The 27,393-nt window shown below is 36.1% G+C and overlaps 4 protein-coding genes and 1 long non-coding RNA gene across 7 annotated transcripts in view; 2 read left to right on the forward strand and 3 right to left on the reverse strand.

The window, feature by feature from the left end:
* Nucleotides 1-540: 540 nt before the first annotated feature.
* LOC116171654 lies at nucleotides 541-1,316 on the reverse strand. The gene is made up of 2 exons (XM_031488618.1): nucleotides 1,065-1,316; nucleotides 541-1,016 (listed from the first exon to the last, which is right to left on the reverse strand). Exons 1-2 carry the CDS (start codon nucleotides 1,210-1,212, stop codon nucleotides 613-615), a joined length of 552 nt encoding a protein of 183 aa, XP_031344478.1. The 5' UTR covers nucleotides 1,213-1,316; the 3' UTR covers nucleotides 541-612.
* Nucleotides 1,317-2,176: 860 nt separating this feature from the next.
* Nucleotides 2,177-7,480, forward strand: LOC116171252 (run domain Beclin-1-interacting and cysteine-rich domain-containing protein). 2 transcript variants are annotated; one of them, XM_031487976.1, is made up of 10 exons: nucleotides 2,177-2,403; nucleotides 2,460-2,660; nucleotides 2,711-3,666; nucleotides 3,714-4,015; nucleotides 5,870-6,143; nucleotides 6,187-6,369; nucleotides 6,418-6,636; nucleotides 6,684-6,866; nucleotides 6,917-7,070; nucleotides 7,117-7,480. In XM_031487976.1, exons 2-10 carry the CDS (start codon nucleotides 2,475-2,477, stop codon nucleotides 7,297-7,299), a joined length of 2,640 nt encoding a protein of 879 aa, XP_031343836.1. In that variant the 5' UTR covers nucleotides 2,177-2,403; nucleotides 2,460-2,474; the 3' UTR covers nucleotides 7,300-7,480. The 2 variants fall into 2 exon arrangements, with proteins under 2 accessions (XP_031343836.1, XP_031343837.1); XM_031487977.1 differs by having other exon boundaries at nucleotides 2,179-2,403; nucleotides 6,454-6,636.
* A 3,311-nt stretch (nucleotides 7,481-10,791) lies between these two features.
* Nucleotides 10,792-27,393, reverse strand: part of LOC116170910 — a 52,361-nt gene continuing 35,759 nt past the window's right edge. The window contains exon 3 of the long non-coding RNA XR_004145344.1: nucleotides 10,792-11,000. This is a non-coding gene — a long non-coding RNA (uncharacterized LOC116170910). The remainder of the gene's footprint in view (nucleotides 11,001-27,393) is intronic.
* On the reverse strand, nucleotides 11,897-15,676 carry LOC116170904 (G2/mitotic-specific cyclin-B3). The gene is made up of 6 exons (XM_031487462.1): nucleotides 15,442-15,676; nucleotides 14,597-15,097; nucleotides 13,182-13,413; nucleotides 12,748-13,134; nucleotides 12,519-12,693; nucleotides 11,897-12,472 (listed from the first exon to the last, which is right to left on the reverse strand). The coding sequence occupies exons 2-6, from the start codon at nucleotides 15,094-15,096 to the stop codon at nucleotides 12,312-12,314; spliced, it is 1,455 nt and encodes a 484-aa protein (XP_031343322.1). The 5' UTR covers nucleotide 15,097; nucleotides 15,442-15,676; the 3' UTR covers nucleotides 11,897-12,311.
* LOC116170903 (peroxisome biogenesis factor 1) lies at nucleotides 15,871-25,650 on the forward strand. 2 transcript variants are annotated; one of them, XM_031487460.1, is made up of 14 exons: nucleotides 15,871-16,104; nucleotides 16,154-16,369; nucleotides 16,420-16,534; nucleotides 21,886-22,788; nucleotides 22,836-23,100; nucleotides 23,144-23,306; nucleotides 23,350-23,503; nucleotides 23,559-23,728; nucleotides 23,776-23,975; nucleotides 24,024-24,083; nucleotides 24,128-24,314; nucleotides 24,358-24,531; nucleotides 25,383-25,492; nucleotides 25,544-25,650. In XM_031487460.1, exons 1-14 carry the CDS (start codon nucleotides 16,012-16,014, stop codon nucleotides 25,614-25,616), a joined length of 2,883 nt encoding a protein of 960 aa, XP_031343320.1. In that variant the 5' UTR covers nucleotides 15,871-16,011; the 3' UTR covers nucleotides 25,617-25,650. The 2 variants fall into 2 exon arrangements, with proteins under 2 accessions (XP_031343320.1, XP_031343321.1); XM_031487461.1 differs by lacking the exons at nucleotides 16,154-16,369; nucleotides 16,420-16,534 and having other exon boundaries at nucleotides 15,983-16,104.

Here is a 27,393-nt window from a genome sequence, read left to right on the forward strand (position 1 = left end):
AATTAGAAGTCGATGAAGGAAGTGATCTGTCTACTATGTATGATGATGTGACTTCAATGGTTTCAAGCTGTAAAAAAATGAAGAATAATCATCGATCACAGAGTCTTGCCGCCACCCCACTTTGTTATACTTCGTTTATTTTGTGTTACTGTCCCGCCCCAGGAACCCTTTGAAAAACGCCTAAAATAAAGTGTGAATTCTTTAAAATGCACCTGACACACGTTTTGAAACCCATCTATGTAATGCACAGATCGTTGTAAAAAATTGTCTAGAGCTAAGACAATTAGTGACACCTACATTGTTTTTCTCTTATCCTAGCAATATCTATGAATTAAGGTCTGGGAATATTCTAAAATACTCCTACAAAAGGGCATAAAAGCTCTCTGCGATGCAACAACTCTGATAGATCCACAAAACTACCTGATTGAAACAGATCTTTTTACCCCAATGTAGATGTAAAAGTGGATAACACTAACGTATAAACATGTATATTAATAAATCTCCAATACAAGTTATATGTATAAAAATAGACAAAAAATATATCAACAGATTCTCTGATATGGATTATTTCGAGATGCAGATTAGTCAACAATATACAATTTATAAAAATACTTATAAAGATCTGTAGGAGAAATAACAAAAAAAACTTAGACCGTAGTTATACAAATCTGTGATAGGTATATCGACATCAAATTGACCTTCTCTTAAGAAAAAGTGGTTAAAGAAGTACGATATTGACGCCGCTACACCGTAATAGTTTTCATGTAGTAAAGATATGACACCCAGTGATATAACGTTTAATGCAATACTTGCATCGATAATATCTTCCTTAGATCTACCAGCTAGGTATAAACAAAATGGAAGAATGGAAGCTCCACAGTGCAACACGGCCAGTTCCTCTTTATAACCTAAATTTAGCCAGACTTGTGTGACAACGAGAGGCAGTGACGTTAATATTTGTAAAAGTGAAGTGAAATTGTACAGTCGATCAATTTTATGCCCATAGTGAGGATTACCTAAAAGAGTAAATGAGTTATCAAAATGGATTACCAACAGCTAATTACCCCATCTCCAAACACCGAGAAGTGAATTTGTTACTATGATCGAGTATGCACACACAGGTAGATTAGCCCCGTGGTAACGATTTAGGCAATAAATTCCTGTTCCTGCTAATACTATGTGAGACAGTGCCGTAGAATATCTGTAAGACATTGTCTTCTATGACTTAAATTTTAAAATAACTAAAAAATAAAAATAAATAGTTCTATTTTGGCATGAGGATTCAGGTTATGTTCACAGTTGTTTACATTTTTGGAGGTGACTCGTGCACATAGCGGTGAAGATTGTTTGTTACAGCCACGGTCGTATATACGTTACAGCTTACGAGGGCATTAATTATACAAGATGGCAACTGTGCGGGTATCATCGAATAACAAATGGCATTGGATTCAAACATTAAAAAGGGCCAGTATATGTTACACTTTATAGATAATACCTATTTTCAAAAATAGACTTTAATACCAAATGTATATTTTCTGGAGATCCTATATAAGTGGTTTTTGGAGCCATTAGAGTATTTATGAATCCTTGAGGAGCCTTTACCTTTGCATACAATTTCCAAGAGATTTTCAAACGCTTCCAAAGTCCTTGAGATTCTCTCAGTGTCGCTTGTGAGAATTTTCAATGACCTAGTGTATCTTAATTAAGAGATTATAATCCCCATTCATGCAACAATCGCAGTGTTTTTTGTTTGTTCCTTTACCTGTTTCGAAAGAAATTCTAAAATGAATCATTTTAGGTAAACCCATACAATAAGCAACCTGGTTCATATTTACCTACATTTGTTTTTATTCATTCATATATAGCGATAGAACGTAAAACAATTGTATTCAGCTTTGATGCTTATCATTTAAATCTACACTACAGTACTAATGGAACGGAATATTTAAACTTAATATCAAGCTGCGCGCTGCGACAAATGTCTCAATGTTAAGGTGAAATAATCCTAATTTTCTTTGTACACTTCCCGTATATGGAATACAGAAATTCGAAATTGAGTCTTTTGAACTACTTTTATTGTAATATTTCTGGAAGTGTCTCGTGTACCAGCGGTGCATGCTGAAATCCATACGTCACACCTAAAATTCATAAAATTACAATAAATTACCCGAGCTCCCCTGGCCCCCCACAATTGGATTAATTTTAATATATGATTTTAATTGATGGAAAAATGTGCGTGGGAAAGCAATTTCACTTTAAAAAATTCAAATCTGACATTATACAGAGTGATCCAATAATGCACTTTTGACATTTACATAATAAATTCAAGTTTCTCTTTACCAAGTGGTGCGTAATGAGCGTATTTTCATACATTACTATCAACACTCCTTATCAAGAAGCAAAGTAACACAAATTATCGGAAGTGAATAGGAATTCTAATAAATTGTTATCAATTGTAGACTAAATTACCAGCAATGACTGATTTAACAGTCGATTATACGGGGAAATACAAACAGCTACTATTGGATTTAAAGTGTACAGTTGAAGGTTTGCTTGTAGCACAAGTTACGAATGTTTGGTCGATATATGGAGGATTGAATCGGTTGTATAATGCTACCGAGAAAGTATTTAAGCACGGTTGCAAAGCTGTAAGCGAGGATGTTAGTATCTTATTTTGATAGTTTTAGTGTCTATTTTGCACTAATTTCAGACCACGTCGGATTATTGGAAGTTCATTCAAGGTTTAGAATGGCTTCAGCCTAATAATGTCAAGACGTCTCCCATTATCGATTGCGAATATAAATCACACATACCACAACATTTAAAGAGTGACAAAGCTGCAGTATGGCTGTATCGGAGCATTGAAAACCATTCATTGTCACAGAAATTGTCCTGGTTATTGTCGGATAAAAAGCATGTTGAATCTTGCTATCAGCAGCAGGCATTCTTGTGCCAGGAAAAGTACGCAGAGGCAGTGTTAATATGTCTACGTTCAGTCGAACGTAATCACCCCAGTCTCATATCTGAAATAAATCCGTGTCTTTTTTTAAGTAAGATCAATGAGCAGAAGTACCAGAAGTCACACAGAAGATGCTCATCGTTTCCTGACAGTCACTTTAAAAGTATTCAAGAAATGAAACATCACACAAAAATGATACATCAATTAGAAGAGAACGTGAGAGCAATTGACAAGGATTTGCGGAAGCAGAAATTCACTGGAAAAATGAAACCTTGGAACAGCATGCCTAATTTATCAGTAAATGCAAATAGCAAAAAAATGACAAATCAAAGTCGTACGACTCCAAGCACACCCATTCATCCTAGATACCTAGGGAAATCAAAAACACAGTTTCCTCCATTAAAAGCCAGCATGAAGAAGGCAAGGCCCACTACGTCGTTCATTAAAAAGAAAGTGAGACACGTTATAATAAACAACTGCGATATAATCGAACATACTCCGTCTGAAAGTGCCTGGACCGATACTCTGAGCAATACATCGGTCAAGTCGTGCTCCGAACACAAGTCACCCTTAAAATTGAACACTTCGCGTTCCGTACCGGAATACAGTTTCCTAACCGCCTTAGCCGGGCAGAAGGATTACAGGAAACAGCCGAAGAAGACCTTCATCGAAGATGGCGGCATGAGTGTCCTACCTATGGCAACTGGGTTAGTTGTAACATCCTCCAGAATGTTAACTGATTCAAAACTTGTAGATACTTCCCTCGACCCACCAAAGGACAAACACTCACCGCCTTTTTAACATCTAGCCAGTTCGCGAGGTCGAATGCTGAACTGGATAGGGAAAATGCGCACTTTAGCGTGTCGGAGGCTATGATATCCGCCATGGAACAGATTAGGTGTAAACGAGACTTCAATTTCGCAGACGATCAAGTGGAGGAAAGCGACGAGGAGATCATGAATTTGAAACAGAGGATCAGGTTGAGGCGAAGGCAGAAATTGGAGGAGAGGCACAGGAAAATGTGGGCGCCCAGTTTAAGTGACAAAAAAGCTGATAGTAAGTGTGCCATGTACACTTTTCAGTGTACCTATTGCTTTAAACTTTCCTACCAACAAAGAGGTGGGTTCTCTAGTGTAATTCCCTGATACTTTTTGGCACCTTTAGGCATTTTATGGTACTCCCTTGGTATGCCAGAGAATACCAAATAACTCAGTTTTCAGTTCTAGTTGTTCTATACTGCATTCAGTATAAGAAGGTAGTAGATGGCGCTGTGACACACACAGGAAAAATATAAAATGGCACCAAATTATTGTAAAGTACAAATATTCAGCACAGCGAACAGAAATAAATCTTTGACAATAACAGCTAATGACACTTCGGCCGTTTAGTCGGCAACATAAACAACCACCTTACAAAATTCCTCAGTCGTTTTACGTTTCATTGTAACACTCGTGTTTTAACCAATCACAGTGAAGGTCAAAGCTTCCCTATGCTTTCTACCGCTACCTTCTTAAAATGAATACAGTATAGACAAGTTTGATTGTAAGCAAGGTTTCAATTGAACTACCTTGAAAAACAAAGAAATCATTTGGTCTTCCCTCAGCTCATCGAAAATGTTTTTAAACTGAAACTAAGAGCATCACTTGCACAATTAAGACGAGATTTCACAGTCTATGCCATTTATCCCATCTATGATGGGGAATTCTGGCCAAACATGGCGACAATCAGAGCCGCCTGCTCTGCCAACGCTTCCAGTTCACCTCGAGGGTGGGGTGGCTTGAGTGACATTGTGAGGAGACGGCCGTCTTTAGTCATGGGGAGGCCTCAGTATGTGTGAGCACCCATTTCTCAAAAATCATTACCTATTAGGGGATTCGAGTAAATTGTTCTATTAACATTCCATGCGATAGGCTTCATAGGAAGGCAGGGTATAACAGGTAAGTATCTAAAAAAATTGAATGGTGGAGGGAAACTCATGGATTGTTTTTTCTAGGAGAATGGAATTTATTAGTGTACTTGTATTTTTTACGTTTAGATTATTATACAGGCTGTCCCAGACCAGGTGGATTGCATGTGTTAGACTGGTCAAAAGGACTCTATATTTGCACTTCGAAAAGTATTACACCATTGCTGCAGGTTTTGCACACTCATATTGTTTTCTACATTATGGTCACATTAAAAGAAATAAGTACAGATTCAGTCTTGAATTGGCAAAATACACAGGAGTGTACTGTTGTAAATTTGTATAGAGACAATAATAATCGAAATCGGTCTGGGACACCCTGTATACTTTGCGAAATTGTATAGAACCATCCCGACATTTATTAATGTAGTAATAAAGAATTGTTTTTATTGTTGCATCCATTCTTGTATCAATATGTGTTATAAACGCCTTTCCTTCCCCAGTGTTGAGAAGGGGGTTTTGACACGCATTTCTGTTGCCCATAAACAATGTAACTGCACACTGTTCTCGTGTATAACCAAGCAACGCATCTGTTATGGTGAATCGAAAATTAAAAATCCGATTCTAACTGCAATTCTTTTTTTCAAAAATAAAACGAGTATGAAAAATGCGCGTGCGCACAATTAACTTTGTAATTTGAGGTTAGCATATAAATTTGGGAAAACCGAGGGGCAATTTTCCAAAAAGTATTTAATTATTTCCCTTTAGGAATTAATAAATCAATATTTTTTTTCAATTTTGAATTCAGAATGTTTCACCATTAGTCCAGATAAGTAGGTCAAAAACATACATTTCAAAATGTCTCGAGTGGAAACAGACAGGCGGACATATGATATTTTGCTTTAGGGGAAATTTGTTCAAAAAAATCGCTTTGTCTCCTTTTATTTGAAATGTCCAAAGCAAATCCAGCTTTCTTCACTTTTTAAAATTCAAAATTTCATTTTAAGCTACAACTACGGAAGCGAGCGTCAGCCCTTTATCAACATCACCCGAAACCCCTTCCCACAGTATAAGTTCGGATGATGTCGACGATATAGAAATAGATGAAGCAGCGAATTTGGCAGATTTGAGCGGATTATCAGTATCGATGGCTTCCCTATATGCTGAATCTGATCTTTTTAAAAAACCAAGAGGCGCACCGGATGGAGCGTCCGATATATTGTCAGCAGAAGGCGTTGCGCTATCCTTAATCAGTAGATTTAACGAAAAACAGTTACCAAGGTAACATTCTCCTCTTACATTGAACCTACATGATAACTTTCAGAGCGTCCGATTTGGAATGGTTAGTGTCCGAAGAGGATGCGCCACAGGCGTTGCTTCCGTTACCAAAAAGTCTGCCAATCAGCCCGGACGACTACGAGGACTGTCCGGTAACGCCCCTCAGAGGAACGCAAGAATGGGCGCCGCCCCGTCCACAAATAATTTTTACTCCGCACCCGCGCCCCCGGTAAGTGTGCTTTCAAAGCAATCTCTGTTGGTTGTAATTGAACCAAAGTAATTTTGCGTGCTGTTGTTGCGATTTTTCGACCAGACGGATGCAGTTGATGGCCAAGCAGAATTACAGATGTGCAGGATGCGGAATGAGAGTGGCGCCACAGTATGCTTCACGTTTTCGGTACTGCGACTACTTGGGACGGTATTTTTGTACCGGTTGTCATACCAATCAGTTGGCGGTAATTCCGGGAAGGGTGCTACAGAAATGGGACTTTACCAGGTAGCCTCTCATGCGGGGTTCGTTATTTGTAAGTGGCATGCTTGTAGATATCCCGTTTCGAATTTTTCTTATCGACTTTTGGAACAAATGTTCGTCGATCCGCTCTTTCGAATATTCGAACTGAACAAAAATATCTCGAAACGGTCCAAAAATCTCGTGCTCTCTAGGAAGTATAGGCTCGGTTTACATTACATGAAAGATTTCGTGATGACGTGTCGTTTTGCGGAAACGTAAGTACAATCGTTGTCGTCACTTGGAAGTTAATTTTCTCTACCTATAGCATTCAAGATTATTTAGAAAACGAAACTCCGTATTTGTTAAACGATCCCGAGGTATACTCAATGTTGGATTTGGTGAATGTTCGATCCGGCCAAATGAATAACAGGCTCAAGTGCTTGGTGGAGATGTGCTGTAGGCATACGTCAGAGTGTGAGGTAGGTAATTAATCTCCGTAGAATTGCACTTAGACAATTGTTTTAGTTATGCTTAGCGCGAGGATTTATTTGTGAAGTATGCGACGATAGTCACATTATATTCCCTTGGCAGTTACGGAATGTCACACGATGCTCGAAATGTAAAACATGCTTTCATACGAAATGCTGGAAGAGTAGAAATGAATCTTGTCCAAAATGTATACGACTCTATAACCGACGTAACAGTTGATTGTTGGATATAAATTATCCATCCATATGAGTTATACCCATGTCAGTTTTGTTAAATTTTATTTTTTGCATCTATTTATATTATACATATTAATTTTGGAGCGATTGTGTTTCGTAAAATGATGATCGCTTGTATACCAAAAAATGTTATAGATTTAAGGGATAAAGTAACTTCTGTGATGTTTATGTAATTTTTCGTAAAAATATATTTTTACAAAGTATAGAGGATTGGTCTGGAAGTAGCACATTATTAAGGTACTAACTACAAGGAAAGTAGGAAAAAAAGGTAGGAAATGAGATATCAAGACAAGAGTTTAAAGCATCAATTAGAGGGAATGGGGTTGGGATTTTCGCAACAGAAAAAAAGAGGAAACTATTACACAAGTAATAAACCGGAGGGGATTACCTGAAAAATGAAAGGAAGAGGTAAAATAGATCGAATTAACAAAAGAAGTGATAAAGACTATGGCAAATTATACATCACGATAATGACGGCCGCATACAGAATATATATGCAATGTGGAGGAAACACTAATTTAGATATTGAACACAATTTCGATCATTTGAAGCTAATTGTTATTTTGTAAAAGGAATTACTAGATGTTTTATTTTGTTTAAATAATCACCTTGTATTTTGTTTTATTTTAGTGTTCACTTATATGTATATTACGTGTAAGAGTTAGGGACATCTGGAAATAATTGCGTAGTATTATTTTAAAAGTTGATCTTGGAATAAGGGGTTCGTAATCGCTTAGTAAAAGCTAATTAAATTTCAAGATAAGCAGGTGAAACACATGTTATTTTATTCGAGGACGCGGCGCAGTAATTTTGATTGATGGAGATTTAACAAAATGATAAAGAAACAGGAGCAGAAGGAATAGAAGCAAAGAATGTGTTAAATACAAGAGGCAGACGTTAAAGGTTTTTTTTGGTGAGTGCTTTTGGGTGTATGGCAGTGACCCGTAATCAGAGCTTTTTGGTGTTCTATTAATTGAGTTTATATTATACATCATTATAAAAGATGTCTAGTTGCACAAAAAAAATAATCCAGGATTATTGTTTAATCCGGTATTAAAACATTTGATTGGCTTTATATTGCAGTAGGCAGCCAATCAAATGTCAAAATTCTTTTTTAAACTCAGATTTGGCAAATAATGTAGGATTTTGATTATAATTCGCTTTCCTGCAACCGGCCGGTGTTATAATTCGAGTGAGCTAAAGCATTATGTCACATTTACATACAAAAATGTGACATAATACTCGTAGAACGAGTTTGAGTTTGTTGTCTATCGAGCAGTTTTCGCTTATGTGAAACCTTTCATATAAGGTTTCCAATTACTCGATAAAGTGAAGTTTATCCACCACCGGAAAGCCAATATTACCTCCTACAACTGTAATTACTACGAAGCCAATTTGTATAAATCGAGAAAGAAGTGAAAGTGAAGTTTCCGAAGCAATACCAGTTGGTGTCTGTTTAAGAAGATCGTAGTTGTGAGTGTATGTTAATGATTATATTATTAACTTCAAGATAATTAAAACTTTATTTAATTAATAATGTGTTTCAATCGATCGCATTTGCGTGGTACTTAGTTTTTAGGCCCTGAGTGCCTTTCTTTCTTACAACTTCATTAATTGATTTTTCTCAAATAAATTTGTTTTTTTAAATAATTAGCTACACCAGTGTGTCGCAGAACGCATTTTGTGGAACAATGAGGTACAGGACAAAACAGGGCCGTCAAAGTGGAGGGATCATATAGTGGGAAGAAGGTATGGTCCCTGGTGTATGCCGAGGACATAGAGCTGGGCAGTATTCGATTTTGTAAATACTTTTTAGTATTCAAATACTGTGTAATTAAATACTTTTATGGAAACAGTATTTGTATTTGTAACTCAAATACTTTCGCAAATATTTAGTATTTGAATACTTCGTAAAGTATTCGAATACTTCGCAAGGTATTTGAATACTTTGAGAAATATTTAAATACTTCGCATAGTATTTGAATACTTTTAAGTTATTCAAATATTTGAGAACTATTTAGAAATGTTTAGAGGAAGTTTCCATTATCACAAAATCAAATATAAAAATCCGATTACAACTGAATACTGAACGATCCTGTGAAACTTTTTGACTCGATAGTCTACGTAACAATAGGGACCTTTCTTATATCCTTAAGGCCATGTGTACCAATTTTCAAAGCGATCGCACGTTTCTAAACAAGTTATCATGCACACGGACAGACGGACGGACAAAAAAGGATCTGTTTCAAAATCGCTAGGATTAATTTCATGTCATGTGCACGACATACGATCGCTTTGAAAACTGGTACACGTATTCTTAAGGATATAACTGATATAAGAAAGGTCCTGGTACCTCCTATATAATAATAATACGCTTTTACTCCCCTTAAATTTGTATATAACAATAGAAATATTTAACAAAAAGCTAACCTCAGGGAAAAGGGATTACATGCAGCGCCCAAAACGCTGTTTTCCCGATAGGCTAACTCGAGGTATAACTTGACATTTTTAAGTAGTATTAAGACTTTTATCTAGTATACTATTTTAAATTTTTTATGTATTTGAGTGTCAAGTATTCGAATACTTGTGACAGTATTCGAATACTTGTGACAGTATTTGAATACTTTCAAAAGTATTCGAATACATTCTAAAGTATTTGAATACTTATTTTTGAATGTATTTGAATACTTTTCAAAGTATCGTATTTAGTATTTATTTGTGCTGGACATAAAAGTATTTAGTATTCAAATACTTTTGATTTGTCTAAAGTATTTACTATTTAGTATTCAAATACTTTTTGAAAGTATTCTGACCAGCTCTGCGAGGACACATGTATATAATAATAGCAACAAAGGCTAGAACAGATGAAAAACCAGGGGGGGGGGCACAAAGTAGATAGAATGGAAATGGAGGGAGGAAAGAATAGGTGAAGCTCAAACGACGATAAGAGAGGTGTGGGGAATATAGGAGTATCAAAAATGATTTTAAAGCAAGAAAATACTTTTTTTGATGGATTGGTGAGAGGGGTACGCATATGTACAGAACGGAGATAATTATGGGAGTGGAGAAGGAATACAAAAAAGGGATCACAAATGGGTATTTGTGGTCTGAACAGAAGGACACTAAGTTACAAATTAGGGGAGAAGACAGAAATGGAGAAGATAAGGATAGCGTCAGAGTACGATTCGAGGAATATATAATTTTTGAAACGGAGGAAGGTTATAGATTTTTATTTCCACTAAAAGGATGGCTGGTGGAACTACGCCGGCCAACTTTTTAAAATAATGCAGGACAAAATTATTTTTTTATTAGCACTAAATATTGCTGTTGTATCATATTGTATAATAATAAAAACAACAAAAATTCCTATAACTCTCATTTATAAAAAATAATAAGTATACAGGTCGCCTAAAAAGCAACGGCGATCAAAACTAGCGAAATGAAAAGCGAAGTTATATACGTATAAACACTGCATGTCAGTCGTCAGTCACCATTAACGCTTTGCTTCACTTTGCCCGTTGGCATTGCCTCGTTTACGTGAATTTGGGCAACACTACTCCAAAAGCGGGACTCGCAGGGCGCATCGGTTAAATTTCGTGAAATATTTATTAATTATCAGGAGTAGTATTTTCCATTACGGGACCGTCCCGCTGAATTTGGGACGGTTGGCCGCCTTAGTGGAACCTGTAAACAAAAATATTAGATGTACTACGCACTATAAAGTTACACTATAATAGACAAAACGTTATACAAAAAAAAATGGATACAAATGGGCTGCGGAATGGAGCAGAGAAATATACGAAAGGATGAACTGGCAAAGGGCCAGGCACAGCAACAAAGGATGGAAGTGGAGAGCTCATGAGAAATAGTAGGAACAAAGAGCTGATAAGGGAGTGCAGGTTGTGATAATACCTAAGGGAGGGTAGAAAAAATATCAAAGATAATAGCGACGTTTAGATGCTGAAATGAGAAGAGAAGACAGAGCACATGATATGGGATTGTAGAGGTAGAAAGGGCAAAGGAAAGCAAGTGAAGTGCTGGAAGAGGGTTTTTTTAGGAAAAAAAAACAATTTTAGTTTTTGTCTTGATTTTATTTATTGTAAAGTTTTGCCAAATGAATTGAAGTGAAGCACCGGAGAGGATCTGCCGTTTAAACAGAGAGTTTACGCTTCAAATTCGACATATGGCTCCCCTCTATGTTGAATAGGGTAATTTTCGTACTGGGTTCGATAGTTTTGATATATTAGATACGGTTTATGCTCTATTTAGGCAGATCCTGAAATACAGTGTCCATCTCGTTTACCTTATAAAGAAAGAGCAAACACTAGGGCATCTCATTCCAACTTCTAATATAACAGAATCATACAAAGCTTAAAATATTTTAGACGAACTTGATTATGTTCAACTTTACAAAAATGCATTTGCATTAATCTAATTTAATTTATTAAATGTGACTAAAGGAGTTAGGTCTATGGATAATTCATATTAAGGCAGGTAATCAGTTTTTATCATTTGGCAAAAAATTGTATAATGTTTGATGGAATTTGTAGTTACATCTAATAACACTAAAACTACTTATAAACATTTATTAAATTTATTTTTATTAAATTAAAAACAGAAAACATAAAACCAAAGTACCTGAAAAGTATCTTAAAAATAAAATGGCAGTTGAATCAGCTTCGTGTGTGTGCCTTCAAAGTAAATATGTACATGCTTTTAAAATTAAGTTACACTTGAGCGGAAGTGGTATATTTTTATAATCTCTGTATACTAAATATTAAAAGCAGAAGTATAGAAACATATTTGATATGTGGTTGGTAATTATGGTTTTGGTATAAAATAGACAATCGTCTTTTTAAGGTGCTATTTCGATAATCCTGCTTTGCACAAGTTTTTTTTCTCATTATATAAACAATAAAATCTAAACTAAAAACACAAAATCGATACAATGCATAAAACGCATTAGTCATAAAAACTAGTAAAATACTACAGCATCTAAAATAGATCTTCATTTTTGATTAATGGTGTCTTCGCGACTTCAAAGAAGATTTTATGACTGTACTTATTTCGTATGGTCATTAGCTGTTCTCTTGGTTTTCGATGAAGTCCTGTGTTTAACAGGTGAACTGTACTCATAATTTGTTCCAGTTTATATCCTGAAATAAATTCTCCAGTAGACTTGCATAATTTTTAAATTCTTACCGGAATAGAATTCAAGCGCCTTATTCCAAGGTTGAAGTTGTTTCATTTTAAGTGCAAGGTATAAGGATGCCGAGGCCAATTTCGAATCCGGTGTAAAAATTGTACCATAGTCCATTAGCGAGTACTCCAATATAAATCTAGCTAAAGTCAAAACTGGCATTGAAATTTTTAAACACTAAAAACACGAGTTAATTAACTGCATATCTTTCTACCTAAACGCATGCCGTACCCTTGCATAACGCCTTAAAAACCTATAACTGAGAGGGAAGCCTAGGTTAATGTCGGAGACTTTTAAGATGTTAATCTCCATTCTAACTAATTCCTTGTGTGTGTAAGCTCCGTCGCAAATGTACAAGAAGTCGTCAATAAGTGGGGGAATTCGTTCGTCATATTTACTCGCGATGAGCATACTGGCAGCACCGACGAGTTGTAGGATTTCTTTGCTAATGATCACCTTACTTAAATAATAATCTACCAATTTCACACCCAAGTATAAAGTTTCGTGGTTCAATTCGAAACTTTCCTGCACTTCTACCATCCAATCGACTAATAACGAACGCATCCAACGCGTTAGACAGCTCTGACTATCCATATAGTCTCTAACTGTGTATAATGGCTGAAAGATTTTTTTGTAACGGTGACATGAGCGGTAAAGATATTTACCTCTCGCGATTTTAAGTAATTAAATATATCCATGGTGTAGTGAGAAGCTTGGAAGACATCGTTCCAATTCTCCTTGTCGAAATCCGTGACGCCATCGGGAACTTCATGGTTACCGAGATTGAGCTGAGTTTCCAATTGTAGCGCAACCAGAGTTACGTTTGCACTTTTGCTAACTTGTGAAGTTTGTGATCGGGTCACTGGTGGTCCAGAGCTAAGTCGAGTCGAGTCATTTCTGTTAAAATGTCATAGAATTAGTGTTTTATTTATGACCTAAATAACTACAAAACAACTCAATCGTAGAAATCATCGAAACACTATATCAAAATAGACCCCCTCAGTTTCCTCTACATCAAAAATTACTTTGAGAAGTTGAGTTTTATATGACAAAAAATTAGGCTAATCAATGAAAATGGGCCCTCTCCTTCCGACCATAAGGATATATATTCCCACACTTTAAGTGTTAAAATTCCAAAATTATGAATGTTTTTTAATCATTCAAAAAGATTCTTTTAAAGATTAAGAATCATTTAAACCTCTTTTTTAATCTCTGTAAAAACTGTTTTTCTCTTTTTCTTTTTGAATTGAAACCATTCAAAAAATGATTAGGTCCGATAACTTTCATGATTAAAAAACTACACAACAAATTTGAACCTTTTTTAATCTTTAAAAATCCATTTTGATATCATGTGCTATAGTTTTGAAAAGAGAGTTTAGTATGCTGTCTGTTTATGTATGTTTAGATTAAAATATATAGGGTGTTCCATTTAAAAAAATAAGGTTGGGTCCAATAGCTTTTTTGCTTGACCTCATATACTTATTTTCAAAATAGATAGTAGATTATGTGACAATCATTTGTAATAAACATATTACTTACCAATAACTCAATAAACTAAGAAATAAAAGGCTCTTATCTAAAAATCCAAAAATGGAACGTTTTCCCATAAGTGAGAAACAAAAGACAAGTTTAGGTTTGAGTTTATTAAAAAAAATATACAAGGGGACTGTGAGGACATTTTTTCTCTATCAATTATAGTTTGAGTTTACTCCATACTAACGACCAAATTTGGCCGCCCTATACAAAGAAAATAATTTATACACAAACGTGAAATCACCTATCGATAATGCATTGAGTTCAAGAAAAGGTAAGGCATCACTCTTGAAGAGCTATAATCTGAAGCTTGCCATTATAATCATTATGCATTATGGCATATAAGTAAACCCTTTTTAAGAAATACCACAGATTTTCATACTATTATACAACAACAACCCTTTAAAGGGTGAGGCTTACACTTAGAAGTTACCTACAATATCCCAGTAATATGTGAAAGACGAGTTATTGCAATGATGAATGGAATACATTTGGTAATTTCTGACTATTAATATCAGATGACAAAACAGAAACTACCTATACTCACATTTCTTCCAAAGCACTGGAATAAAGCGACACCTCGGACTTCTCGAACTCATTACTAAGTCTAGTTTTGACTCTTGGATCCTTCGAAGTTTCTTTGGGTTTTAAAGCTGTGCTATTTACATCCGAATTTCTCAGGGATGCACGCGTTTGTACTTTCTGTGCGGGCGCATTCGGGGGAGCTGCATTCTCGTTCTGTTTCGGTTTAACAACTGTTTTAACAGATGGTAGGACAGTACTCTTCACTGTGACCTTCTTAGGAACATTAGTGATAGTTTGCTTCGCTTTGTTGATGTGCACGAGGGTTTTCTTCTGATTCGTAACGTCGCCTAATGCTGAACGCTTGGTGGCAATCGTATCCTTGACCGGTGAGGCATCCGCCTTTCGTTTCACCCGCGGTTGGTTACCATTTACTACCGACAGTGGCTTGCTGGCAAGTCTTGTCGTGCGATTTTTGGTTATGAATATTTCTGTGACGGGCTTTACAGATTTAGCAGGAGCCATCCTAAATAATTACACAAGACTGTTAAGATATTCAGCGATTTCAATGTTATCAAAAAAGTGGAAAGGATTCGCGAAAAATGGGCATCAAATGCAAGTCATTAGTGCAACACCCTAACAGTTTTACCGCCTAAAATCAGACACGTGTACAACTGTGTCAAAGAATTATTATTTGGTACAAAGTATTTATAAATAGGAAACCTTGTATTTAATAGACGATAACAGCTATCAAACGCATATTTCCCAAAGATAATCGATTACAGGTATAAAAAATGACCGTTACAACGTTCGTCCATTACAATCACATCGTGTTTTCACCAAAAGAAAAGTAAATTAATCTGCACTTACCTTCGATATAATGTAGAAGCTAAATATTTATTGCGATGTGTATAATGTATTAAATAAATCACTTGTATAACGAAGGTTCGTTGACTTACAACGACTTTAAGTCAACGGCAGCCCGTTTCGGATTGTTTTGAATTTTCAACGTTTCCAACTGTTAAAAATACGCCGTTCTCATTGGTGCATTTTATTGATGTCGCCAGATCCGGCCTAAGGTATATCAATTATGAGCGTATGAGGGTACCATTCGCATTGATGCCTGAGTGCGTCATCAAAATTGTACGAATGTCTTCGGATTGAATAATTGCACACATAGTAATACGTATATTCAGTACATGGGATGTATCAATTTCAAAATACAAAATGTTCTCCAGAAGGTTTGAGAGGGGTGGAATGTTTGAAAGCAGGTGCGGGCCTGCAGGGTTTTAGTCACCATCTGTCGAAGAAGTATTAAACTACAACATGTGCTCGTGACATTTAATTGAAAAAGAACCATTTTTAAATCCAACATAAACATTTCTAACAATTTTAGTTTTTAATTAACCTACCTCTTTTAAGAACTAACAAACTTTTGTAATGAATTTTAAAATCTTCACCGTGAAATACATAACCTATAAAACTTGTTTTTGTTACTTTTCAGAACAGAATGCTAGATTTTTCGATAAAGGAGTAAGTAGATGCGAAGCTTACACACTTTAGTAGGCCCACCGTATTTTAGATTACACTTGAATTAAGTTACGATAACAAATCTACATTTTTCTCAGCGCAACCCCTATCAAGTCTAAAGGAGGGTGAAGTTGGGTTAAATCGTCTGCAAGCCCAACTGCTTGGGTTGCGCGAGGACGTGAGTGTTATGATCAGTGGACGTTACGATGTACCGGGTATTACTAGGGTGGTAATTAGGCCAAAGTCGATTGAGGATTATGAAGTATTGGTGCGTACAATGTTCGAGGGGCCACTTTATTAATGTCGTGTTTTAATTAGGAGATACTGTCCGAAAGTGTACAGTCAACCTTGTTAAATCAGTTGCGAATTGTGAGAAAAGATCAGGAATTTGTAATTTGGATTTCAGATTCATTGCATTTACCTGTGAATGTGGGTATGTTTTTTTAATGTAGATGGGTGGTTTTTCACCTGTTAGGTGAAAGTGCTCTTAATTTTTGAGGTGCTAATGCCCAGTGAAAGCAAATGAAATTGGGTGTAGAGTGCATGTACCGTACAGGGACTTTAAGCATTATATCATCCCTATAAATACAATTTATCGTATCTGTCAAGAAACGTCCGATTTCGGGAAACAGTAATTTAGAATTTTAGGTACAATGTATGATGTGTTGCCTATCAATGCTTAGTACTAAAGTCCCCCTTAGTACCATCATTGTGTACCATCTTTGAATATGTTCATTGTTAAAGTATGTACTTTTTGCGTTGCTACGGTGTTACAATGGATTTGTAGATTTGGTAATTTATTACGGACTTCCAATATCCTTCTAAAAAGGTTTCTTTTCATGGTAGATAAAGGTATACAGGGTGTTCCTTAATGATATCCAAATACTTAAGGGGGTGATTCTCTTAGACCATATAGTACATGGACTGCTATTTAGCCCTATGCTTTTAATACAAAATGAGTGGTCACGGATAGAGGGCACTGTAGTCGTGGGTATGTGAATCTCAGGGTAAACTAAAGTCGTTTAAACATCACTCGGATCGCATAAAGAGTAGCTTTTATAATAACCGCGTAGTACGGGAAGCTTTAAATACTCTTGATTATCTTCTACACGTCCACAAATAAGAATAGGTTTGCTTTTTTTGGCATATCTAGGCGATTAATTAATTGACGTTTGTTAATTTATAGGTTGACACACGATACACTTACAACGGTATGCTCTTGCGCATCTAGCGTGACGTCACGTGTGAACAAAACCATAGAATATTGAGCAAACTTACGCTACTTATGCCCGTTTGCACCGACAAATTTAAGTGGAGCTTAGCTTAAGCGTAGCTTAAAATCCCTGACAACGATTATTGAGGCAATGGTTGCCATGGATTCTAAGCTGCGCTTAAGCTAGGCGCCGCTTAAATTTGTCGGTGCAAACGGGCATTAGATGGACAAAGTAGAGATCGTCGCGTCGGATATTTCTGGGATTTCACGATGGTATGAAATAAACTCTAACCAAAAATTTTGGCCCTAAACATGAAGTGAGGCTTTTTCAGTAAATATTATGTAATTAATGCGTTATCAAAAGATCTAATCTATCCTCCGTTTCCCTTTTAGTTTGATTTTCATTATTACGTGGTAGTTTTAAAGTAGGTAAAGGTTCAAATGTCCGCTGTTTAAAAGTATAATTAAGACGTCGTTCCCTTAGCGGTGCTTCAAAACGACTGGCTTCAAAATGTTCAGAAAAAATACAGGCTATAAAATTAAACAGCAATGTAAAAACTTAAATACACAACTTAAGATTAATGTAACACCATTTTTCAAGTTAATTTTATCCTTAGGACGACATGCAACAATCCATTTTTGAGAAAAGTCTTCCATTATCGGAAATCGAAAGTATTTTATTTCCGTTCCTTTTGTTTATCTGTTAGAATTGCCCCATTGAGCCACTACACAACCTGGCATTTTGGAATTTTCACTAATGATTGATTAGCTATCAACAAACTAACGCGAAAACTCGTAGATACAACTGATAAAGTTACAAAATGTCACGCGTGACAAGTGTACCTACTGGATCGTGCTTAAACATTTGAATTTTGGCGCCACACGTTCGCAGGTGACGTAATGCGCAGTAGAAAACGCGTTTGAGAAAAATAATGAGCATACCGTCTGTAAGGGTATCGTGGGTTGACAGTGTCAAATCGTTGCTAATCGGACAAATTCGGACAGACTCGTTTACCCTGAAACTCACATACCCAGGCCACAGCTTACTTACTATCCAGCTGCACAACTCTCTTGGCGGGAGCGGTTTGCGCCGATCTACGCGCGCAGCGCTTATGTTCCGCCTCTTGGGGTAAAAGACTGCATTGCCTGTTTGGCGTGCAATCAAGCCCAGTGTTGCCACGTTGGCCATTGTCCCGAATTCAATTCAATTAGGCAATAAAATGTATTAAACACCTAACCCTAGTTTCATTGCAATATTACGTAATATTGTACAGCAAATTCTAAACGTTCACATTACAATACAGCTCAAAAATCACCTACTACGGTACTGTGAAGCGACCGCGCGATGAAAATACGTTTAATCCGGCCCCGACTTTTACCCCAAGCGCAAGAAGGAGGGCACCATTCCATCTCGCTTGGTTGTAGACCGCCAGATCAAAGGCGCCGCTCAAGAGTTGCGGAGCTGGATAGTAAGTAAGCTGTGCCCAGGCGATGTCCCTGACCATATTTTAGTTACAATTAGCAGTCCATGTACTATATGGTCTAAGGTGATTTTGCATTAAGAATTAATTAAAGGCGCCTATGGACTGAAATAATATTCCTGAACGGAGTATGTAAAGTTGCCTAATTTATATTGCAGATTTACTAAAAGCAAAGAGTATTATCGTTGAGTGAAGTACCTAGATCCTTCACTCAACGGTATTATGGTTACTCTTTGCTAAAAGAAAAGAAATTTTTCGAATTCCATTAGCTATATACTTGCTCGTTTCTTTATTTGGTCTGTAATGGAATATATCTTAAATGAAGAACCTAATAACTATATTTTGTAATTATGATAGTATACAGTGTGTCCAAGATAAGAATGAACCGCATGGGGAAATCGGAAACTATGAGATACACAGTCGCTTAAACTAGAAAAAAGTTCCTAATAGACATTTTTTAAGCTCTACACAAGATAATACCCACAGATTTTCACGTTTTATCTTTGACAAACAACCATCAACTTCATATTTTTATATGGACAGAAATTGAGTAATTAAGCGAATATTTAAAAAGAGAAGAGATCTTACTTCCCAAACGAAACATTATAATTATTAATTATATTTATTAGGTTAATATTATCTTAGATGGGTAGACATTTAGACATGAAGCTGTTTTTCAAAATGTATTTTATTAGTATCCACATCTATTAGTCAAAATATACATGGTGATTGAAAATGAATCAAAAAGAAAAAGTTGATATGTCAATTGGTATAGTGTCGGTAGTAGTTTAAGGAGCGTAAGAGACATTTCCTGTATTGATCACTTTAAAATTAGTGGTTATTTAAATATGATCCATATAAGACACCGTAAACAACCCTAAATTTTAACGGAGGATATGAAACTGAATGTTTTAATTTTTGTAGAAGAGAATCCCATAAGAAATTTAAGGGACATAGCGGCCGAATTTAATATCTCTTCATCGTAACATAAAAGCATAGATAAAACGCGTGCCCTTGAAGAATATGTAATAATGTAGGTACTTGTTTTCTGAACGGAGTATCAGACCCCTCTACTAAAAATCGAAGAAACACTTGGCTGAGTGTATCAAGCCGTGTTATTATATAGATTTTAGATATAATAGTCATATGCAATATTTTTGAGCTATACTGCATTCATTATAAGAAGGTAGTAGATGGCGCTGCGTTTGAAGATAAACACACACAGGAAAAATATAAAACGGCACAAAATTTGAAAAATATAAATATAAATCAAACAATATCAAGTGTGTCTCTATGAAATTGACAGCTAATGACAGTTCGATAGTTTAGTTCGTAACTGAAACTTCTAACAGACAGAATTCGTCACTCATTTTATTTTTCAGGGTAATACTGACTCGTGTTTTCACCAATCACAGTGAAGGTCAAACTATCCCTATGCCTTCTACCGCTACCTTCTTAAAATGAATAGAGTATAGTAATGACCCAAAAAACGACGGTTTTCATGCGAAAAAAAGATAAGTTGCATGTCATTCAAAAACTATAATGTCAAGGAAATATACAGATGTTGTGCTTCTTTAAATGTTATAATTATTTAAGTACAACTTTTTTAATAGGCAATAACGAAGCCTGCAGTCGAGGCACCAAACAAAGTAAAAAATAGGTACGATCTTTTTTGAAAATCATTGTGAAATACAGAGTTAGTCTTTTCAATTTGACGATGCCTGAACTACTTTAATATTGTGCTTTTTCCCCTGTGTACCATAATACGTTATTATTCTACTATAATTTCGCGAAGAAGGTGATTAATTTTGGCAAAAGAGTGACGGTACCTAATAAGGTCCAGCTAGGAAAATACCAATACATTAGGTTCATTTTACTTAATAGGCAGTTTGCAAATAAGTGAAAACTTACCCTCAATGCCTAGTATACGTTTTTGATCACTGAAACCAAAGGAATAGGTAACGGCAAGTGCACGTCAAATTTGCAACTGTTATTAAATTTAATGGTATCGCAAACAGAGGTCAAATTTCTCTCTTATCGCTAATCATTTATACTTGCATAGGTACCTTGTCACGGAATCACGTTTGGAAATCTAAAAACCGCGAGGTGGATGAAATTGATTACCGAATGTTTGACGCGAGGTTTGACGTATAAAATATAGAATTTTTTGCGCTAGCATTTGTACCTCTAAGTTTTTAATTGAAATATTTATTTAGAAGACTGGTGTCGGAAAACATCAAATGATTTTAGATATTCAAAAAATGATTCTACAAAACATAGTTCATGAACACTTATATACAAAAACCTCAAGCCCCTATTTGCAAATGGGGTACCACATTTTGGACAAGCTTCGGTTGATCTAGGTACATCCATTGACCATTATTCTTACTCTTCATATGTTACGTATTCAAAAGCACACAGAATTAAGCTTGAAAATGCAAGTAGGTATATCCTCTATAATACTTTTCATGGTACGGAAATCGCGGAAATTATTAGTTTATGGGTTACGTTTTGACCTTTAAACATTCGACCCAATAAGTATTCATTCCTAAAAAAATTCCCTTGAAAAATTCCCTCCGGGACTATTCATCCCCATAAATTTTTTTCACGGCATGTTCTATGCAGGAAAATCACTTTTGTGTAAGATTGGCCCTAGGATTGGCCCTTGAAGTACTAATTAACTTGCGAAAATTCACGTTCATGAATCCTTTTTCTCTTTCAAGGAAAATAATGAATCCAAAATTAATTTTCAAAATAAAAAAAAAACAATTCCTGGCGGGAGATTTCTTTATTTCAGATATAACAACGCGTCACAAAATTACCGAAAAAAATCATTTTATTAATTTGCAAAATTCAGCAGACTTAACCGCCTCCAAAAGTCCGCAAAGAATTAATTAAGAAATTTTGAAACTTAACTTTTGTGATTGCATTCAAATTTCGAATAAGACGACTCTCGGCTCGTTGTATTTCCAGATGTAAAATAGTTAGAAAATCACTGGTCATATTCGCCCTGCTTTATTTATTTATATTAAGGACTCTCTTCCGTAAATAAATTACTAGGACCGAGTTGCATTTATTAATTTTTTACAGAGAGCATGGAACCAGCCAACCTCGGCAGGTTAGATTTTCTAACTGAAGTAGAAGTAGCGCCCCCAAAACCCAAAATAGCGGAGGTACCTGATGTCACCACCAACAACAGCAACTGGAATTTCTTAGAATTTTTGAATCCTTTTAAACAATCACAGGCTGACTCTAAAACAGACACAATTGACAAGAAGTACACAAAGAGGTGCTACCCTGTTTGTTTCAATTTACTCCCTGTAGCAGATCTATCAGATGTTAAAGGGGGAGAATTAGACCATTTTAATGCTTTTGTTAGCAAACACGCTGTACCGAAAAATGTAAGCTCCGGTGATATATTTAGATTAGGAATTATTATTCCTCCAGCTGCCAATACTAATTTGAGTGAAGAAACCTTTGAGGTTAAAAATGTAGTTGTCCGTATACACATTTTGGATCACCTCGTCAGTGGAAGTTTGATGTATGTGCATTCGTGCATGTTTAAGCATTTCGATCTGAAAGCAGGCGCCAAAGCTTTTTTAAGCGATCATATACATGCTGCCCCATTGGTTGACAGTATCGAAATCTGCACATACGCGAAAAAATCAACAAATGCAATTGGAAAATTTAAATTGTTGATCAGTCGAAACAGCAAAACTCAAAAAGTAATTTTAAATAGTAACGTTCTTATGGATTGTTCCGGATATCAGTTTTCGTTAAAGTTTCAACCATCGAACGTCACTTTCTGCGTTGCCGATTCGAATTTTGTTAGAAATTGTAAATTTTCCGTTACCGAAGGGGTGCCTGCCGGCAGAAGTTGCGCGAAAGTTGAGCCGCAGAAGTATTGCGGAAATTTCGCGCGTTTCAGCGAAATTGTGCAACCCAGCTATGATTTATTAACTTCGGAGGATGCTGAAAACCTCCTGTTGATTGGTAGGTCTGCGCCAAATTGGTTGTTTAACCCATTTTTTCTGCTCCAGGCAAAGTTGGAAGTGGCAAAACTGTCCTGGTCAAAGTTTTGATTGAGAAATTAGCGTTGTCTCCATTGTACATTCATTCTGAGGTAATATCCTGTAAAGCAGTGAAGGGGAAAAGTTTGGATTCTCTAGGCAAAGTGTTTGCGAATGCGATTCTCAATTGTATATACTACCAACCGTCAGTCCTAGTTCTGGAGGACCTTCACGTTCTTTGCGAGAAAGTGGTCGCAGGTGACGCTCCAACTCCTGAGAGTTTGAATTTTGATAGGTACTGAGTTTTCTGTATAGTAGCTTTCTAATTCAGTTTGTAGAGTGAGTGAAATGCTTGCTCATCTTTTACACGAAACCGTTAAGTCAAATCGCATACTCATCCTCGCAACTGCTACCTCGTTACTGAAACTAAATGACCATATTTACTCATCCCGTGGTCAACATCTCTTTAAGAACGTGTACGAAATCGGCGAATTGAAAAAGGTAATTATTGCAGTGACAGTTCGTTGGTTTAATTCTGTTTCAGCCCGATCGCGTTTCAATATTGGAGTTCTTATTCAAAGAGAAGTGCCAGATCGACGACTTCAGTATGGACCATTTGGCTCAGAAAACGGAAGGGTTCGTCGTACAAGACTTGGTCGACTTTGTGGATAAAGCTGTGTTTGAGTCTGTTAAAGAAGGTTACTACTGGCAACTACTATACAAAATTATGGAATTTAATTTTCCTGATTGCAGATAGTTCGAACGTGACTTTGGGTCATTGCGAGCTCGCCTTACAAAACTCAGTGGCGCTCTCACTAAAAGATATCCAGCTGCATTCACCTGGAGAGAAGGACTTTACGGATGTAGGTGGTTTGGAGGATGTCAAGAAAATTTTAATTGAGTGCATGTTGTGGCCTGTACAGGTAATCCAGAAGCAACAGATCAATTCAGGGTTAATTGTCGGTTTCAGTATCCTCATTTGTTTGACAACGCGCCCTTGCGGTTGCAATCCGGTTTGCTACTGTATGGACCGCCTGGAACAGGTAAAACGATTCTGGCAGGTGCGGCTGCAAAACACTGCGGTTTGCGGCTAATCTCGATCAAAGGTCCCGAGCTTTTATCGAAGTATATTGGCGCTAGTGAGCAGGCCGTCCGAGATGTCTTTGAAAAGTAGCTAGAATATTTGGTACATTATCCTTCTAACAAGTTTAATTGTAGAGCTCAAAGTGCTAAGCCTTGCATTTTGTTCTTTGATGAGTTTGACAGTTTAGCCCCAAGGTGAGTGTGCCACTGATTTCGGTAATCACTGACATCCATTTCAGACGTGGACACGATAGCACTGGGGTGACAGATCGCGTTGTAAATCAATTACTAACTCAGTTAGATGGCGTAGAAAGTCTTAGTGGCGTCTGCGTGCTTGCTGCAACTTCACGACCTGACCTTTTAGATCCAGCTTTGTTACGCCCTGGAAGACTCGATCGTCAAATTCTGTGCCCTCTCCCCGATCAAGTTAGTTAATTAATATAAACGCTTGTTTCATGGTCTTTTTCAGCCTGCAAGGTTAAAAATTCTGCAGTCATTATCGAAGAAGATGAGGTTGGCGACAGATATTGATTTGGAAGAGATTTCTCAACAATCAACTGGGTATTCTGGCGCTGATTTGCAGGCAGTGCTGTATACGGCTCAGTTGTGTACTGTTGAGAAATTAGATACTGAGGAATTACAGGTTTGTATTACTTTGAAATACGGTACAGTTTAAACGTTACTATGAAATGTCATATGCCTTTTTAATTAGCTATAATAGCAACAGCAATGAGTTGAGGGAAGGATTTGTATTTAAATATTTTTGTTTCTTATCGATAATAAGAAATTAAATAGTTTTTGATCTAGTATATGTCTATTGTAATGTAAAATTTAAAACGTAGTACTCTTTTTTTAATTTTGATATAGAGCGGAAGTACCTTGACGCTGTTTTATTATCTCGTCGTAGTTTTAGAAACTTTGAAGGTATTTCTAGGTAGAATGGCATCAAAGTTTAGTAGATCTTTAAACTAGATTCCGCTAATGGGACTGACTAATGACTACGGTAATTATAACACTAATAGAAGCAACCCTTACATCTTATTCTGATTGAAGTAAGTCGTAACTGTGCTAGATTACAATATATGGTTATTCTAAAAGCGTTTTACATATATACACGTAATCAACGGAAGCCTACAAAGTTAACGAAGTACATTCCCAGAAATCACATCATTAACTGCAGCATTTAACGTATAATTGAATTTGTTTCTACTGTTTTAATTTTGGCATTGAGTTAATTTCAATACTGAATCGAATTGAAAAGCGTGGAAATTGAACTTAATTTAATTTCCTTTGATTTTACGCAGCTTTTGATTGTCGTTTATGGTTTGCTTAATTCATATTTCCATTAATTTAGAATGGTTGCTGCGGGGGTTTTATAGCAATAATTATTATGTGTTTGGTGTCTTTCTTTTAGCAACGTGTAGAAAGTAATTTAAACGGCTTCGTTTTATTACGAAAATATTTACAGTTCTCACTTATTAAGAAAAGTTTTAGGCAAAAGCAGCTCATGATGTAATGGAAATTAATCAATATCACCTGGAGGAAGCTTTAAGAAGTACTCGCCCTTCGTTGACGAAAGAAGAAAGCTTGAAGTATGATAGGATGTAGGTATTTACAATTCTTAAGAATATTGCGTTGCATTCTTTATTTTGCAGATATTCCAAATTTCAAGGCGTAGGGCAACTGGCCGATATGAAGGGCGCTACGCAAAAGGCAACGCTCGCATGATTGATTGTTAAAAATAAAGTAACGATTCAGAGTCTACAGGTTTATTTTCTCACCCCTCATACAACTTCCTTTATTTGAGATATATCTTTCAAGTGTTTCTATTATTTACTTGCGCTTTCCAATTTATTTCACTCAATTATTACTTCCATGGTTTGCTTTCTTTCCATTTCAAAGCAATCCTTTTCTGTAAACAGAAACTTTCAGGTACCGATCCGTTAAAGCAAACACCATAGTTGTTTTATGTGTATCTACCTTAAATCGCACGTGTTGCGCATAAGTACAAGAAATTATCCACTGTGACAGTGAGAGCTTTAGTTTAGCAATAAAGCAATAAAAATAAATACACATGTTCAATGCTACTTGATTAAAATGTAAGTAATTACTATATTGAAAAACCTATTTTGTGTAAGTAAAATCCAAGGAGACATCATCTAAAAAATGTCTAGCTACCCTAGATATCCCTCTGCCTCTTCTACAGACATCCCATCATTGGAAATATCTTGAAAATCTAGATAAAACGGAATAAAACATCAGCCGTAAATAACTAGTAGTGGTCATTGTATGGGTATTTTCTAAATATAGGTACCTAATTCCTACATGAAATACCCCATTTTCAAGTCAGGTCAGTAACATGGAAAATTTGATATGATCAAATAGTATTATGGATTTTTTTATTTCGGAACTTATCGTATAGGACTTTGTGTCTTACTGCCAAATTCTGTTTTCTGGTGACATATTTGCGTTCAAGAACTTTTCTTTGCCGATCAAAGTTATTTTTGCGTTTTCTAGAATCCCTCAAGTGCTTCTCAGGGACTTTTAGATAATGTTTTATACAATTTTCAAGATATGAGACTCTAGATAGTGAAATAGATCTATATTGGAAACCACTTTAATACTAAAAAGTGTACAAAAACAGTGGAAACGTGTAGAAGAACTTTTTATTTTTTCGTATTTTTATCCGCTTTCTAAAACTAAAATATTGCTTTAAAAGTTCTGGAAAAGTCCTGAAAAAAGTGTAGAATGTACTAAATAATGCACTGAGAAACTCCTAGAAGGCACTGGAAAGGCTCCAGAAAACTGACGAGAACCTAAAAAGCTCTGAAAAGGAACTGAAGTGCACTAAGAGCTGTAGACTTTTATCAAGTACCAATACCTAAGCTCTGCAAATTAGGGTTAGCAATGATAAAAAAGTCTCATAATGCCCTGGAAATAATTGTAGCTCTCCTTTTCCAGAGCTGGAAGAGTTTATAAAGGCCTGGAAAGATACTATAGAACGCTCTGGCAAGGTATGTACCTTTATAGCGTTTAAAATGCTTTCCAAAGCCTTTTGGCACTTTCAAGGCATATTTAAGAGGCCGTCACGCGCATGAAATAGTTACGCATTTTAGGTTCAGCTCTTAGCGATTTTTTCGAAAACGGTGTTAGTTAGCAACATCATCAAAGTCAAGTTGGATTCTAAATCCTTTGTTCCACGCCTCTCTTGTAACAGATTTTTGATATTTTGTTAATATTAATAATTACAGCACCCGAACATACCATAAATATCAAGTACTTCTACAATTATTTATGTAAAATTCGAATATTGAATAAAAAATCTGTTACAGTAGAGGCATAGCATCTTTTATCTTTACATCGGCACATAACAACACGGGATAGAATCCAATTTACTCAAAAATTTATAAGTCCCACACCTCTACACGCTATTCGGCCCATAATTTCTATTGCGGCGCTTCTCTAGTTGTATGCAGAGAACGTCCTCTAGTGGTTTAATTGTTTC

Source organism: Photinus pyralis, unplaced genomic scaffold (genome assembly GCF_008802855.1).
Source record: "Photinus pyralis isolate 1611_PpyrPB1 unplaced genomic scaffold, Ppyr1.3 Ppyr1.4_LG5, whole genome shotgun sequence".
NCBI classification, from domain to species: Eukaryota; Metazoa; Arthropoda; class Insecta; order Coleoptera; family Lampyridae; genus Photinus; species Photinus pyralis.